The 18,410-nt window shown below is 40.4% G+C and overlaps 1 protein-coding gene across 1 annotated transcript in view; it reads left to right on the top strand.

Moving 5' to 3' along the window:
- The window catches only part of adgrv1 (adhesion G protein-coupled receptor V1), a 96,529-nt gene extending 89,822 nt beyond the window's left edge, over nucleotides 1-6,707 (top strand). The window contains exons 92-93 of the mRNA XM_023400956.2: nucleotides 1,407-1,584; nucleotides 6,179-6,707. Coding sequence (XP_023256724.1) covers nucleotides 1,407-1,584; nucleotides 6,179-6,297 — 297 coding nt within the window. The 3' untranslated portion in view covers nucleotides 6,298-6,707. The remainder of the gene's footprint in view (nucleotides 1-1,406; nucleotides 1,585-6,178) is intronic.
- Nucleotides 6,708-18,410: the final 11,703 nt, after the last annotated feature.

The following is an 18,410-nucleotide window of genomic DNA, read 5'->3' on the forward strand; positions in this document are numbered from 1 at the left end:
CCCCCCTTTCTTTCTCGATCCCTCTCTACACGTAGGAATCCAGTAATCTTGTTTTATTCATGAGAGCACACTCCTGTCTCTCTGAGATTCGGCTACGGCCCAATAAGAAAAAATATCAGCGCAGATAGAGAGCACTAAGACTGGCGATCTAAGTGATGAGTGATGATTTGTGGAGTGGATCTGCTGAAAGGAAATTGGAGCGGAATTGGAATAGGGATCGTAACGTGTAATTTGAGGGTTGAAAACATATTGAAAGGTTTGAGTCATTCACTCACGGCCTCCTGTCAAAGTGGATGTGACTGATCTGAGGTGCCTGGTGGTGCTTAATTCACCTCACCGGGACGCTCTGTACCGGTTACAGCCTAGCAAGCCCCAAACACACCCAGACACACACACATTTATGCATGTGCATGGATACAGCAGGCATTCATAATAAATGAGCAGAGTGGAAAACAAGAATTGATAATGTATTCATCTGATTCTTGTGGAAAGGAATATGAGTGATACACACATACAGTGATCTGCTTTTGTTGTAAGACAAATCGCTTTAGTCAATTTTCTCTTTTCATTTCACTCTCTGCCATTTTTTCTTCTTACTTTCTTTTCTTTTTCTTTTCTGCCCCATCACTCCTGTCTTTTGCTGTATGGATGCATCAGTTTCGCCCCCACCACCAATTAAAAACAAAATAAAAACAAAAATCTCTCATCCATGTAACTGTACCGGCAGCGTAATTTTTATGAATATGGGCTGATTCAGTATGAAACCCTAAACCCTCTGACCTCACTCTCACCCCATGAACCTGCTGTGACCCTGTGGGTTGGCCTTAACCCTTCGAGGTGCCTGAAAAAAACATGCACTCTGCCTGACCCTAACTCATCACAGACTCGATTACGTGGCTGACAGACGCAGCCATTCTCTGAATTAAGTGTGTACGTATGTGTGTGTGTGTGTGTGTGTGTGTGTGTGTGTGTGTGTGTGTGTGTGTGTGTGTGTGTGTGTGTGTGTAGACGATGTGAATGGTCGACCTGACTTTACCCTGTGTTCGCGTGAATTTTATCTTTTGGGCTTTGAACTAATCTTTATCAACAACACATGAAAACAGTCTTATGTGTACTACGTGTAGCTTATGAACAACACGTATATAAATTTACTCTCTATATAAAATGTCTTATATGATCATGTACATTAACTGGCTGCAAGGCATTTTATAAAATTATCTTGAAAAGTGCTATATAAATAAATTATAGTACTTTGCTGGTATGAAGGGAAACATTTACATCTCACAAATACTTTTAAATCAAACAGGCCAACAGCAACTATAATACATGCATATTGTATTTGAACTGTGTGCATGTTGATGTGTGTTGACGCAAATGACTGTATGCCGTGTGTCTGTGTGTGTCAGGTGTCAGCAGACTGGGAGCGAGCTTCTCTGCGGCCCAGCAGTCAACCCAGCAGTGTGTTTAAACCCAGTCCAGTGATGGGAACGTACACCACCGAGGGAGGTTTCATCAACACCAACCTGGTGACCGCAGACGAGGATTCACAGGAGTTTGACGACCTCATATTTGCCTTAAAAACTGGTGAGGATTCAAACCAACACAGAGATGAACCGTGTCTTCACACATTCATATTGTTTGTTTCCTGTAGCACAATAAGTTTTTCTTACATTGTATCATTCTCTGTTTGACAAATGAGTTTACTTTTTAAGGACAAAGAAATACCATTATTGACCTCAAACAGGTTCAAAACTTGTCTGAAGTTTCTCCTTTCTCCAGTTGTTGTTTCCCCTAAAAATTGCAGTGATTAATACCTGGAATTTCACGTCACATTTATAAATGGATACTGGTTTTATTTTATTGATCTAATTAACCTACATTTAAGCAGAAGAGGTTCTGTTGAGGTTTAAGGGAGACTTGGTCCAGACAGGCAGCAGCGCAAACAATAAAGTTTGCAGCAGTAAAAGTAAGTGGCAGGAACACAATATAATATTGAAGTTCCCCTTTTGTATCAACAGTCTTATCACAAAATTAGAAGCGTTTCCAGGTTTCCACTTCACCTCTGGGAAATGGTTAAACACTATGACGGCCTAACAATTTCCATTCTGGCCCTTTGGTTTTGTATATAAAGGCATTTATCAGGATTAATTTGTGAACAGTCAGTCAGGAACTTTACTTGAGTCAAAACATCCTGTGAGTCCTCTGTCCTGTACTTTTCCATGAAATATAAAAATAAAGGCACTGTGGACTGTAAAAAAAAAAAAAAAAAAGGTCACCACACAACCGCACAATGTGGTGGCCGCAACAGGCTTCTAAAATAAAACCTTTTCAACCAGGGTTGGTACATGTTGTCAAAAATAGCAATGTTAAAAGTTAGGCTGAATAACAACAGAGGGACAGAAATTATTTTAAAAAAACAAAAAAACATTTGCTTTTGCCAGAATATATGTGTGAGTGTATTGGATTATTTCATAGTGTACATATCTACAATATCTGTATCATCTATTAGCATCGGCCCTGCTTAGTCATTCTGCTGCTGACCTTAAATTTCTCTGCTGCCATGGAAACCATTCTTTCTCCATCGACATCAATGTTTAATGAGCTGAGGGCCCAAACTGCTTACTGATATATCACCAACACACACACACACACACACACACACACACACACACACACACACACACACACACATATAAACACATACACACACATACAGTCCTCTCCTCACTCTTTCAAATCACTGAGTAATTGCTTCACAGTGTCTGAATGAGAATCAGACCCAGCTGGACAACAGCCAGGAGTCTCAGTACACCGGGACACTCCTCTGCTACTGATGTGAGAGAAGTCCACTGGAGTCAATTTCACACACCTGAAAAATCACCAGCCTGGTGAAGTGAAGGTCTACCACTGCAGACAGAGCCAAGCTGTCTCACCCGTACTGTTGATACAGTAAGCTGAGCGGAACAAATACTTTAAGACTGAATAGATGCTTTCGTAAATCTAATTTGAGAATCTACTTTAGTATCTAAATCTTTTCTGCTGCTCGTCCTATCCTATTACATGCAGTGTGAAATGTGAGGCTTATTTGTCAGCAAATCAAGTGAATATTATCCCTTCAACAAATACAGTATAAACATTTGACACGTTGAGGATGAGCTATGAATGAGTTATGTTGGTGTAGATGTAATATAAAATGAGCAATAATCACTTTTAGTGTCAAATCACTGAACTGAGATACCAGCAAAGTTACGTAGCAGCACCAAGTAATGTTGTAATGAATATTTTTATTTAATGTATGTGATTGCTCTTGTTCTGCTTTCAGCTGCTGTATAGAAGACTGCGGTAAACACAATATGTTTTAAAGCAGCAGGGATCATGAATTTGGACTTATTTATAGACATTACATTTGTAATCACTAACATCGTTACTGGGAAAAAAGTTTGGACAGTTTATCCTAAGGAAATTTAAATCATCAAATTGCTATACAATAGAAAAGTTGAAATCTTTCTCTGCCTATTTCTCATTCCTGGATGTGATTGTTCTTTGGTTATTCTTTGGTAATAGTAACTGTTACTCTCCACCAGTTCTCCTGCTGATGAACAGCTAACCATGTGAGTTTTAAGTATATCACAGTCAGCTTTAGTCCCATATCTTGGAAAAAGCAAGAGTCTGGTCTTCCAAACGGTGGTCACTCTGGGAGAGATAAGAGATTGGTAGTTAAGATAGACAGACCAGCCTGATAAGACCCTGAAGTTAATGGGACTGAGTCAGGTCACATTGAATTTCCCGGTTAATCTCCTGGGATTCTGGAGAGGAGAAATGACTTTCAAGGAAAATAAATGAATCATTAACAGTTATTGAGCGACGCCAGGCGTCCGATGGCTTTGAGCCCATTAAAGCTACAGTCCTGAGGTTTGGTTTGACTTTGCAAAGAAGGTTGCCCTGTCTGGGACACAGCAGACATTAATGTTTGAAGCCCACATCAGACTTCACTTTGTTGGAGCTTCACAGAAACTATTCAGTTACCTCAGTGCAGCACAGGCCTCTAGGGAGAATCACAGGAGACCTGCTAGCGTGCAGAAAAATAACACTTGCAACCATGGAGATAACCAAATTAAAAGTCCTTCCCAACAGGTGTGAGTACGAGAGACTTACAGGTGTTAATAAAGGTGGATTAGGATAAGAGGGTAGTGTTACACTGAGTAGAAAACTTGGACAGACATAACCTCTTACCCTCTTATTGATTGTGCGGTGAAAAGGTCAACCAGACCCAGAGGTGTGTATTTGTACATGTGTGTGTGTCACTCTACCTTCTCACTCTCTAAGTAAATTGACAGTTGTAGCAGTGGGACGTTTTTCTCTGAGCTAATCTTTTTTTTGTCTCTGTGCCGCCTCGGCGCTGCAGTGAACAAGCTATGGATTTTATTGGTCCTCTCGTCTGCGGACTCAGCAGTATTGAGTTATAATTCATATTATTCAGTGTAGCAAAGAGAAAAGTTTGCAAGATCTAATCAAGTCAAAGCAGTTGGCTCCTCACAGGTCTCTGGCATGGCCTCAAGAAAATATAATTGTCCAGCAGACACTTGATCTTTGCTGTGTGGAGAATAGAACTTAAAAAGTTAGATTTTCATAACAACAATGTGCTGATAAACTTGAGTTACAATCATCTGTATTTTTCAATTAAAACTCTACCAGTGTCAAGGACATTTCACACATTCCTGGTGACCTCTGACCTTCTCTTTGTACATATGTGTCACACTGAATTTATAACCTGGTTTAATCTCAACCAGTCAGTCAGCAGTAAAGATAATTCGCTAATCAGAATTACATAACCTTCTGACGGGGGTCAGTAACTAGCGCTGTAATGACAGTCTTCGCACTTCATTTGGCAGTGAACCATTAACACACACACACACTCACACACACAGGCACACATGTACTGTCAGCATATGTGCTCTAAGTCTAGTCTGACTGATGGCTGAACATTAACATGTTGGTTTTACTGTTAAAGAACAGCTCAGTGTCTGAGGGAGCCGTGACATACCTGACTGCATGAAGGATCGTGTAGGAATCATACATCACCTTATATCACCTTATTCTAAAAGTCACTGTTTAATGCATAAAGCAAATAATTCAATCTTGGACATCTAATATATACATAAACGTCTGTCATATATCATACTGATGTGTGATATTAGATGATGCTCATAATCCCCAGCCAAAGAAATATTATAAAAAAGGAATTTAAACGCAAAAGAAAAAAAATTTGAATCGCGTGAACAAATGTTTGTTTCCTAATAATGAGAAATGTTTAGAAAATTTCTGAATCTGGAATGTGGATGAATCCTTGCAACAGTTGCTAGATCGATACAAAAAAGTCAGCTCTTGTTTCTCGGTCCATTGCCAAACTTTCCACTACAAAAACATTCAACTCTTGAAATATCCTGCAAGCAAACAAATGCTGAAAAAGTCAGTAACTTTCCTGTTGAGGTAACTATACTGTACAGTAGTTTTTTCTTGTTGCAGTTGATAGCACACATGCCGTGGGGACAGTTGCATTAAATCTATAGTAGAATTTCTTACGTCAAGAACGCACACGGCAAGGTGTTGACATGTATGAGCTTCAGTGTAAATCCATCACCATTAAAACATGTAACATCTCTAAAACATATCTAGTATACCGAGACAAATAAATATTGGTGAATAAAGCATGGTGTGCTAGAGAAAAGTTGTGTGATATGTTTTAATCCAGATCAAATCTATAGTAGCCCAACTGTTTATAGATATAAGAATGCAATTTCGATTACTTACCATATATCATCACTAACCTGTTTTGCCATGTTTGACTGCCATTTCCAGTCTTACCTCAGTGTGTCAGTCTGCTCCATTTCCAGCTCGTTACATGACTGATCAGATAAAGTACATTATGCTGTCTGATAACCCAGAGATTATGACATATAGACTCAATTACATAATAACATTTTGGCAGATAAGCAGCACTGGAAATGATGAGTCCAGCTGTTGAGTTGGGGGATATGTAATATATGAAGACCTCAAAGCTAAAAAAAAATGTATGCACATATTTTCATATGTACATATCCCCTTAAATAAATAAATACACGGAAACTAATCATGTTTTTGGATTGAATCGTAATGTAACTTTTTGTGTCTGTTTTAGGGACCGGCCTTAATGTCAGCGATAACGATTCCATCCCAGGAAGCCACGATGGAGGAAGTGTAACCAACTCCCAAATAGTTGAGCTGAGACGAATCCCCATCGCAGACACACACCTCTAACCTTTTCACCTCATACAGATCCCATGTTCTCTATTCTTCATATCAGAGAGAAAAATTACAACACAGTATTTTTATATTATAAAATGCTTTTGCACTAAAACAGTTTTTTAATAGAAAATTTTCATATAGACGTTTGATACTGTATGTGATTTTTATTGTATATCTGTATCTGTTACATATACATATATATGTATGTATGTATGTATGTATAATCCTATACATAATTGTTTCACTAAATTAATTTTTTTTAAGTCCTTGATGGAGTTGTTTTCTGAATGTATATTTTGATGTTGTTTTTTTTTTTTTTGTAGAAACCTAGCAAATGAGATAGCCAGATGTCCCCCTTTTAGCACAACCTCTGCTGCTGAGGATGGAGATTGTGTAACATTGTTAATAAATAGTTTACCATATATTTTACATTTGGATATGCTGATTACATTTTTACTGCTCATAACCTGTCAAAGAGGCAGTTTACTACTGGAGTGGCGTGGGGGGTGTTATATCTCTGATGATTATGTAAGTGAGTCTCTATGGGGTCAAGGGTCACATCCTCATGAAGGATTGTTTGTGTGAATCATCACTGGAATTTCACAACCTGGTTCTACAGTGAGGAGAGGTCTGCTCGACTGGTGTCTGCAGAGAGCAATGAATGAGAGATGAGAGTCTGAACATAATATGATGTAAGCAGTGGAGAGCAGAGGAGTGTGGAGAGAATATTCAGAATTCTGTAAAAGTTAAATTTTATTAGCTCTTCAGTCATATTTGAATCCATTTCAGTTCAAAGCATATACGTATTTTCAAAGCAACGGTTCGTTTTTGATCTGCTCTGTGAAGAGTCAGCGGGTGCAACATGTGAACAAATATTCCCCTTTCAACTCTGACAGCAGCTTTGAACCTCTTGGAATCCAACGTCTACTTGACCCTTGCACCGACCGTTAACCTCCGGCCCTCTGTGACTCGACTTCTGAACTTGGTTAGTGGCTGCGCAAGAGGCTGTTACTTTTTCTGCTTAAGTAAGAATGCACGGTTTGCAAGAGGAAACAAGGAGAAGACATCAAACAGAGGCAGAGGAGGCTGAAGAATCATCTAGCAATCTAGTTGTCACCAGCAACACAGCACCTTGCTCATTACAGCGACCCTCCCAGGTTCATGGTGGATGGTTGAGGTTATGATCCCAGCAGATAATGAGGGAGCAGCAGCAGCAGGAGATGAGTGTGCTACTTGAAGATATTTTAACACTAAGGAACTGGTTAGAAAGTGTTGTTTTGGATGAACCTCCCTCCCACTGGCTAATGGTTTCATTCTCCTTCCTGCAGTCAAATTGAGGTGAAACTGCAGAGGGAAGAAAGAATGAATTCCCCTTTTCTTTTTTTGCACACTGAGTTAGTTTTGTTTTTATTTAGGAATGATTCAGAGCCAGTGTTTCCTTGTTCTTAAATTTATAAGAACATATTGATCCTGCTATCCCAGCTCGATATAGTGGGAGAGAAGGTATGGCTGGAGGTGCAGAACTTTTAATTTTCCTTTGTTTTCATTTTTTTTTATCCTCCACGGTGGCACTTTTCAACCTCTAAGGGAAAAGCAGTGAGAAAACTTTGTCCACAATGGAGGGACACCTGTACCCTGAAAAATAAATGAAATCACATCTCAGAACACATGTGCATGCCTTCTCTGTTTCCTGTGAGATGATTACATCACTTTGACCCGTCCTTTAAACGTCAGTAGGAGTCTTTCCTCTGGGATTTGAAAGGAAAACATTGCTGTAATGAGCAAAGAAGTCATTACTCCACTTAACAAGATAACACTCCACCATTTAATGGCAGTAGCTTCTCGGTTTGTTTTCTCCTGCTGTAAATGAGCTTGTAATAGTGCAGTAAGAACTTTTGATTGTCATCTAGCACTTCCAAGGGGCCTGTTTCATTGTTTACCTCCTTCTAAGAAAAGCAGTTAAGACACAAGCAATTAATTTTCATGCCTTATAGCAACCTGTCATCATGGCAACATTACAGCTCTGACGTATTTCCATTATGCATCCATTAGAGCGAACTGCATTGCCTGTAGACTGCATTATGTCATCACTGTTAATGAGATATGGCGCAAACCAACATCGGTAATTTTGGAAGGCATGACAAGGAAAATGGATGTTCGGCAGAAAAGAAACACTCCCTGACCTTTAGTCACATGTGCTGATGAACGTCTAAAATAACCGCTGCATTAAAACTGCTGACGTCTAGTTATCCCAGTGGACATGACATATTTTACTGCATATGTTAGTTATGTAATTAACCACAGTGTACACAGTCCTGCCACAATCTTGTCTTGGAGGATAAGTGTTTGGGCTTATGACCCCTGAGAAACTTGGGGCCTGTTTCACAAAGGCGATTTGCGAACACTGCAGATTGCAAATGGTGCGACATTGTCACAAATGACTGTTGCTCACAAATTGCAGATACATTCGCGTGCTCTACAGGACTCTCACACGCTCATACATGGGTCACTAGTATGGCATCTGTTTTGATTAGTGTCAATGCAAAGAAAATGATGATCGTGTTTCACATCTGAATATTTCTTGTTACAGTTAACTCAGCACAGTGACAGGAACCAGGGGGGAAGATCTCACCTGGCTCTGTCCTGAGATAACAGAATCCACCTCCCAGCACCTCTACAGCTCTCTAACACTTTATATCTTGATTGTTTAATCACAATCACACAAAAACTGCAGCTCAAGGATTATGTGCCAGATTATTATTGGTGCTTTTGGCTGAACAGCAGTGATCTTATGATACGAGTTAATTGTCAAACTGCTATTTTCAAGGTCAAGAATGAATCTTCACTCAAAGATTTAATATGCATGTAAAGAATGTATAATGTGCTCTATTGTGGGATTGGTTCTTCAGGAAGTGCAGGAACTTTTGATTTGGTTTATGCTAGTTCTTTGCAGAGTCTCAGATGAGATGAGCAGAGCTTTAGTAAAAAAAAGTGTTCAAATTATCTAAATCATCTCTCTATCCGTTGGGGGGAAAGCAATTAATCCGCCACAGCAAGCAGCTTGATCTCCCAACCCGCCAGCCTTGGTCCCAGAGACACCAGACTGCAGGCAAACATGTTTATGTTGAAGTCCTTGGTCTCCTCTCGACTGTGTGCCCTCTCTGTCTGTCTGTGCCCAGGGAGAACGACAGAGATAAGACAGCCGACAACCAGGCAACAGCTGATTCACAGCTCAAACTCACAGCCTGTCTGAATGGATGCTCAGATGATGACTCGGCACATCTCGCTCTCAGTGAATCACCACGTCCTCCACGCACAGTTGTCTGACAAAATAAAGGAGGGGAGACCGGATGATGAAAAGAGCACATATTCCCATCAGTTGTGTCCTATTTTAGGAGCTATCAGTCATATCTCTCATTTAACACCTTCCTTGGCCTTGTTAGTAAAGATGTGACTGGGGGTTTTTTGAAAAGAAAAAAAAAGATTTTGTTTTTCACAAGAGAGATGAAGTTACACCACCCAACAATAAGAAATGGTATTGTGTTATTATTATATATATACTTTGACATTCAACTTATTATGACAACAACGATCTCCATGGATTACATCATTCTTTAAACTCAATAGAAAGGGTATGAATTTCTGAAATGTGATAATGCCACCTTTAGACTGTTTTCTCTTGGTCTTTTCTCTACCACATAATAAATGTAAGAAAACCCCTCTTTAATTCTTCAGGCTCTGAGTAAGTGCACAGTTTAGGTGAATACAAACTAGTCAGACCTCTTCAATGGAACATGCAACACCTTGTCTCAGACTAACAATAGAGTGACCCAGTTCCACACACACACAGGAGAGGTGAGGCTGAGGCGAGAGGTGAGTCTTACACAGCCAGACAGTGAGTGAGAATTGCTGTGACGAGACGGCAAGGGAATAACAGATGCGCAAAATTAACATGTTGACCTACTTAACGTGCCTGAGTTTCTGTTTTCGCTTCCTTAAAATGATTTGTGCTGTACATAATCCAGCCCTCCTGTGGAGAAATTCAAGAAGGTTATGGCAGCACATGCACATCTTGTGCCTTGAAAGTCTCAGCCTGTATCTAAACATCCCACATTAGAAACATCTTGGCAGTGTAGGTGTAATTTGAAGGGTATAGAAGCAGATTTTTGTGGTTTAACTCACCATATAGATTAATATCAGGCATTGGAAATAAGATTAAATTAAGACGTTTTAATGTGTTAGATGTAGTGTAACACAATGCCATGCATACATACCCTACTTTAACTTACAGATAAAATAACTCATAACTTTCCAATCTTTCCATACTAATGGCATGTAAGAGACTCAACCCAAACCCTTTCACCCCTCTGTATCCCACAGAGACCGCTGAGCAAGCACTGCTGTCTAAATTCATGACCTCAGAATTCAGACGAGTTCAAGTACGGATGATTTGCGCTGCTAGTAAGCATTTGTGAGTCTCTGTATTACGCACATCATACTGCTTGTACTCCCACTACATTCCCCATGTTCCTGTCAGCCTTCCCTGAAACACACGACAGAGCAAAAACAAAAAATAAAAGAAAGGAAGGTAGGACACCGAGTCAGCAGAAGCTTCGTTCATGTATGCAAAGTGAGGGGAGATGACAGAGTGACTCATAGAAAGCTGAAAGTAAACATGTTAAAATGAGTGTGCTTTTGTGTGTGAGTTTGCACATGTTAAAGTAAGTCAGTAAGAAACTTTATTTATGAAGCACCTTTCGAAACCAGGGTTACGAGGTGTTGTAAAGTGGAAACAAGAAAAGTGCATAGTTAAGAAAACGGGAGATAACATCCATCCATCCATCCATCCATCAGCTTTACCGCTTATCCATATAGTGTCATGGGGGGGCTGCAGCATATCACAGCTGACATTGAGCAAGGGCGGGGAACACCCTGGAGAGGTTGCAGTAGATAACGATATAAAGAAAATAATGGAAACAATAAAAGTTACACAGATGTACACATTATTGCATTACGAGATTAAATCTGTACAGGTGAGTTTTTAACAGCTTCTTAAAGCTTCTAACTGAGTCAGAATTTTCAAAGACAGTTCCAGAGGGTGGGGGTCACAACTGGAAAAGCATGATCACCTTTGGTTTTAAGCCGAGATCTTGGGATAGCCAGCAGGCCAGCAGACCTCAGTGGTCTCATCATGGTCAACACAGTTATTTGGAAATATAAAGTGGGGCCAGCCCATGTAGTGCTTTATACGTAATTAAATTAATTTTAAAGTCAGTCTACAGCAGCGTTTTGGACCAACTGGAACCAGGACACAGAAGAGGGATTAAGTGTGGTCCTAATGAACTAAACGCAGCTTTAAAAAGAGAGGTTGGAACAATGTCAAGGGAACTAGATGAGGGGTGCACTTGGAAGACGATGGCTGTGAGTTCTCTCAGGGAAATTGAGCTAAATTGGCTCAATAAGGAAATGCGGGCCAGGCAGTCAACCTCAGGGGGACAGGAAAGCAATATTTTAGATCTTATATCAGTGACCTTGTCCACAAAAAATTATAAAAACAATTCACAGTCATTATTTGAAAGGACCAGAAGGGGGTAGGGATTTGGGGGTTCAGCAAACTATCAGTAGCGCTAAACAAAGCTCTGGGATATTTTTTTTGCAGTCGATTAAATTAAAAAATATTACGAGAACACGTTCTCGCCTCGTTCACTTTCATTTTAAAAAATGAAAGTAGTTCCTTCATAGAGTGAACCTCCAACCTAGTGTGTTTCCACCTATGCACAATCTTTCTCCACTCTCTTTTAAGACGGTGTATGTCATCGTTCATCCAAGGGGATGAGTTAAAAGTTCAAATAGTTTTGTTTTTAAATGAAGCAGCAACATCTAAGGGTTATAAACAGAGGCTTTCTTCCCAACGTTCCTGATGTCCATGGAAGGACAGAGACAATCAGCTCAGTGAGGACATGATGCAAATATGTTCCTACATCAGTGTGTGTGTGTGTGTGTGTGTGTGTGTGTGTGTGTGTGTGTGTGTGTGTGTGTGTGTGTGTGTGCTTGTGCGAGCACTTTATATTACCCCTCATTAAGGTGGCAAATGATGACCTTTTCTATAATAGGATCAGAGTGTGCTCCTCTTTCTACACTTAGACCATCTTGCCGTCCACCGTCGGTTACATTGCACTCATCACTGCTACAGTGATGTGTCTGACATCACCAACAAGTGCCGGAGGGTATCCGGTGGCTTCAGCAGTGCCAGTAGTGTCACTGCTTGAAAACTTTGAGTATGTGTTTATTCTTGGGTGATTAGATGAAGACTTCGGCCTTCTACAGCCTAATAAGGGGGTTATGGAAAAGTCAATAACACTTTATTATGAGATACACAATACATAAGGTTTAACCAGAGGCAAGGGTTCAATGGAAGATGTCAATTTTTAAAGATAACTGATTTGTTTTTACAACTTGCCAATACAGTAACTACCCTATACAGTATATTAGGTCAAAATTGAGTTCAGACTGGAGTCCGACTTTTTCACATATATTTGATTAGTTATTGTAAATGTATATACAAAACATTTTTTATATACAAAACAATGTATTGCACTCTGGTTTAATGTCTTCACCCTTTAAAACACATATTTACATGTATGTATTGTGTATTAAGTTTAAAATTATTTATTTAATACATGATGCAATATATCATCTAATGTTATGGTAAACTGACAGACGTCCAGCAGAAAGATACATTTAGTTCAAACTATGGTCTGTAAACGATCAAAAACAAGTTTGATTTGTTAAAAAAAAAACTAATTCAAACAGACTTAAAATTGACAAGAAGACTGAAAGAACATATTTTGTGTGCAGATATACAGTTTTCCACTTCAGTGAAGTCTTTTCAAAGGCAGGTTGTATGGGAGCATGAAGCCAACCTTTGTATCAGTTACACAATTAGCCGGCCAACCTGACAACTTCACTTTGTAGTTACCCAGCATTAATGAATTATTCAATAATCATTAATGAATGAATGATTAATCACAAGTTGTAAATCCCATATAGTCATTTAAAAGTGCAGTGTATTGTCTTCTTTACATTGAAATTTTCTGTGTAAATATAGGGAAAAGAGTGACAGATGGCGACAGCGGTGCCAATGGGCGCAATTAAAACGAGTGTAAGGACATGAATGTGTGTAACTTGTGTCTGTTTAAGATTTAAGTCACATTTTTTTCCTGTACCAGGTCGTTTTTTTTAGCAAGTTCTCTACAAGAAAACCACTCGGTAGGTTTTTTCTAAAGTACTTATTTACGTACACAAAGATTTGCGAACTGCACTGAAGTTGAAACCAGCAATGTCATCAAATTCTCAGCTTCTAATTTGAACAAACTCATTACCACTCTCTTTAGATTCATTCAGAGTGACTCTGTACAAGCTTAACCTAATTAAAATGGATGAGATGCACTTGAGCGGTTGGATGCCGATCGTATCTTCAGGGAGTCCAACATTCACATTTTTTTTGAAGCTGCTGACGCCCAGGTCTGATAACATGACCTTTTGACTCTTTCCGTCCACTGACTCCAAAGGTCAGGCAGATTAAAAACAAGCCTTGTGGAGGTGTAGCCGGGAGCACTGGAGCAAACAGGATGTCTTGAGCTACAGACATAGACATCATAGATCAATGCAGCATGTTCATTGACACGAGCGGGTTATTGACTGAAGATGACAGCTGGGTGTAGCAGAGTAGTTCTGAATGACGAATTCAACTGTAGTGAAGAAAAAAAAAGGAAAAGAAAAGAAAGAAGGAAAAGAGGCCGAGACAGACTTTCCCTTTGGTCAGTTTCTAGATGTGTCCTTGATGCTTTTCGCTGTTTCCTCGCCATATTACAGCGTGCAAAGTGTTTTGTAGCTGCAGGCTGTAACTGCTCTATGAAATGTGATTCTGCAAAATGAAAGGCAACACTGTCCATGAAGGCCTTGCCAAAATGGCTGACCGGGGGGGGATGAAAATGTAAGGTTGTACTTAGCCAACAGGAGTAGACATATCATGTCTGTAAATGGCACTCTGTCTTGTTCTCACTATGTTGTCTGGTTGGCAAGAAAACTAGATTGTCCGCTCTGTGGCATGTGTTTGCTTGTGCTTATCTCTATGTACGTTCCTGTAGGGCCATGTATTTGTTTGTGTGTACACACACATGCATAAAGCCATGCATGTGTGTGTACTGGTTTAGGCTCATTCACAGGCATGTGAACTGCATCGCCCTCACTGCATGCCAATGCGTGAGTGTTGGTACAGTACATATGCTTTCATGTACTTGAAAGTTGACACTGGAGCCAGCCTCCAGGTTTCCATCTATATTTCTAACCCCTCCTGCAGCCTGGAATAGTGGTCACGTTTGAACAGATCATTTGTTTTGCTGGAAACACAGATCTCTCTGAGGTCCACAAACAGTCAGAGTCAGATATGAAACCTGTCCTCTTTTGTCCTCAGTGTTCATTTGTAAGAAAAAGGATCAAAGCTGTGTGTATCGTAATTTTGTTTTGTTTGCTTGTCATAAGCAGCGCTGTGCTCGAGTGCAAATCAGGTCTGAAGCACTGGTCTCTGCAAGCTGTGCTGTATCCACCACCACCACCACCACCACACCCATTTGTGCTTGAGTGCACACGTGTGTGCTCAAAGTTAGTGACTGTGTGCACAAAAGGGACTGTGTGCATGGTTTGTGTCTATGCAGTGAAGTAGATTACGAGCAGAGTCTTGATAAAGTATTTCAGAGTCGCCAGCTATCTGTGGCGACGAGTGAAGTCAGTTATAAACTCTCTCTAACTGCTCCCTCTCTCCCTCTCTGGAGGGCATTGTTCAGCAGGCCGAGACCAGTTCTTGGTTATCACCCACGGGTTGCTTTTGCTGACAGCTTAATACATGTGATGGAGAGGTAGCAGCTCTCCTATCATCTTCTAGCTATTTATTGTGACCACGGCATCACAAACATGACCACCACCACCACCATCATCATCATCATCATCATCATCATCATCATCACCATCACCAATATCAGCAGCAGCATCATAACTATAATCAATTCCATCTTTATTATTACTACCAAACAGAAGAGGAATTGAGACTACACACAATACACCTGTTACCAACCGCCTCAGACACTACATTTCATTTTAGTTCCGTTCTGTTTGCTGTTTTCAGGTAAAAGTAAATCAGATTAAAAAGCCTTGTTATTCAAATGAGTTAATGTTGTTTGTCTGAAATGAGAGAGGACTTTTTGACCTCAGTAGTAAGGATGCACTCTATAAATACCACAATCTAAGCATAGTAAGAGGAAATGTGAGCCATCGTGCAGCCAGATATCACTTACAGCACTTCTTTTAGCATCTACAAGCGCGCCTAACAGATAACATGCCACCGGGAAAGCATAACAGCTAAGCAAAAGAGGGAGGAAGTGGTGACAAAGTTGCTGTATTGGAGTGATACAGAGGGAAAGCAGTGGTGACCTCAGCGGAGGGACGTGCGACCTTTCCAAAGGAAGTGACACATCAGAGAGAGAAAGTCATCATGTCACACTGGTTCCTCTGTGTGTGTTCAGCCAGACCCAGCTGGTTTGATCCAGCAGTTCGTCTGCACCAACAGCAGCAGCAGCAGCAACAACATCATCGCATGAGGCAGAGTAACCGGCCCGATCAGGCTCTGACTGCACACAAGAACAATATCAGTTATTGTTGTGTGTCCGTGATGAAATGTCAAAAGCAAAGCAGTCAGGGCAGGACCTGGGGGTTGGTGGTGGTGAGGAAGCTGACTGACCAACCCTGAACAATGGAGTTACTGTGATGAGTTTTAAAGAGAAAAAAAAAAGGCCACTGATAAGTATTTGCTATAACTTCTCTCTTCCACCATATCCATGACTTCCCCTCAGCCACTTGCTCTGATAGAGAGTCCAAGACCTGCATCCAAGAACTGAGAGAAGACAGTTTTTAAAAATGAGAGTAAATTGCGAGAGTAGAGATGCCTATATATATATCTGGTACATCCGTACACATATCTCTCACCTAAGTATCACACTGTTGATAGTACTCTGAATATCTTTACCAGGAAGTGTTTGTTCAGGGTTAATGTGATCCTTTTACTATGCTGCATGCTTCATAGGTCATATTGGTTGAAGTCGCCCACCTGTTGTTTCATATCGGCAGGCGTGGAGAACAACAGAGGCAACCGCATGCAGAGTGTTGTCTTATTCGCATTACAGTTGGCCGTGTGGGTGTTAAGGTATTTTAGCCGACCACAATAAAGAGCCTGAATCATGATTTTGTCCATTGAAATTCTTTATTGAAATCAGCAGGTAAATTACACTTCATTAACCGGATAACAACACACAGTGAGACATGAATACATTTACAATCTTGTCATGATTAAATGCTGTTCGACAGTGTGTGCTGTTTGCGTGAATTCCTTCCTGCCCTCATGTGCTCCCCACCTGTGTGATTACCTGGCTTGTCCCAATTAGTTTCACCTGTTCCCAATTACCCTTTCCTTACTTAGTATTTAGTCTCTGTCTTTCCCCTCATTCATTCTCAGTTCATCTGTTGAGTTCCCTTGTGGTTCTGTTTAGTTTCCTGTTGCATTGAGTTGTGCATTTCTTGAGTTTTGTTTTCCTGCCTGCGTGAGTTTTTCCACCTGTAAGGCAGTTTTTGTTTATTAAAGACTTCATCTCTGCATCCACCTGTCTTAGTGTCCGCCTTATGGTCCGTTTTGCATGTGTTACCACAGCCTTAACGGAGCTAAGCCTTCAGCTGCCTTTGCTGAGTTGCATCTTTGCAAACAGCCTTGTAATTGGCTTTAAGATCCCTTCATAGCTCTCGAAAATGTAGCGAGTGACATTTTCTTTCCACACAGCTCTTAAAACAGTATTTTATATACTGGACAAAACATGGAGCAGAAAGCTTGTTTTCTTGTTGATTACGAAGATTGTAAAAATCATTGTCCTTTAGCAACAACCAGTTGGATGGCAACAATATAATAAGTGTTAATACCTTCTAAAACATCCAGGTCATCCAGTTTGCTGTGAAAAGAAGTGGGAACCAAGGAGAGGCTGAGCACATGGTGAGCAGAGAGTGACCTGGTCAGAAGACGATTGCACTGATATGTGTCACACATTCCTCTCTGTCTGCTCAACTCACGGTGACGGTGAACGAAGCTCTTTTCAACACTCACTGCTGCGGCTCCCCTCATTTGGAGGGAAAAGAGAGGGGCTGCCAAAACCTGACTCAGTTTGATGAAATGAGAGGGGCCTTTTAGGCGCCTTTTTTTTTTTTTTTTTTCACTGGGCAGCCGCTCCAAATGATTAAAATGAGTCACAGAACTGGAGCAGACCGGACCGGGCTGCCCTTGTCCTAAAGTGACTTTAGTGTATTTGTCACTGATGGAAAATAGTGAAAACAGTTGGACAGAGGAAGAAAACAAGCCTACTTTGTGAAATTTGATAACTAGTTATAACTTAATGCTCAAGAGAAAATAAAAAACAAAAAAGTGAACAGTGAAGTTAAAAGTGAAAAGATGAGACCCAATTTTTAATACAATAGAAAAAAAGATATTGTGGAACTAGGGAGGCATCTCGCTAAAGAAAATGCACATATGTACACTGCTGATTTGCACCACGTGGAACGGAAAACTGTGAGTGTGTGTCGTCAGATTTTGGAGTAGGAAGCAGTATGGGTGGAACCAGTAAGGGTGTGGTCCATCCCATTTTTCCTATTGGCTATTTCCTGTCAGCTGACACATTTAGCCACGGTCTCAAAAGACAGGACCCTCATGACTCAGTGGTGATTCATTGCTCAAGAGTGAAAAGGAGAAGGGACAGAAACTGAAAGAAAGAAACTATATGATTTACGACAAAGCGAGGAATGACAGAGCGAATAAAGAAACATAAAACTGAGTGGAAATATGAAATATGAATTTGGATGAGCGGAGTTTTGTCTCAGAAAGTTCCAGAGAGGAGTTAAGCCTCTCACTAACCAAATACTTCTCTCACATCCCTCTGTCTCCACTGCTTTGCCAAAACACACAGGCCAGACAGAAGATTCAGCCACGCTCCAAATCTTCTCACGTCACCTCAGATGATAATTAGCGCGTGGAG

Source organism: Seriola lalandi, unplaced genomic scaffold, assembly GCF_002814215.2.
Source record: "Seriola lalandi dorsalis isolate HSWRI2012SDOR001 ecotype SW California unplaced genomic scaffold, Sedor1 jcf7180002053097, whole genome shotgun sequence".
Taxonomy (NCBI): Eukaryota; Metazoa; Chordata; class Actinopteri; order Carangiformes; family Carangidae; genus Seriola; species Seriola lalandi.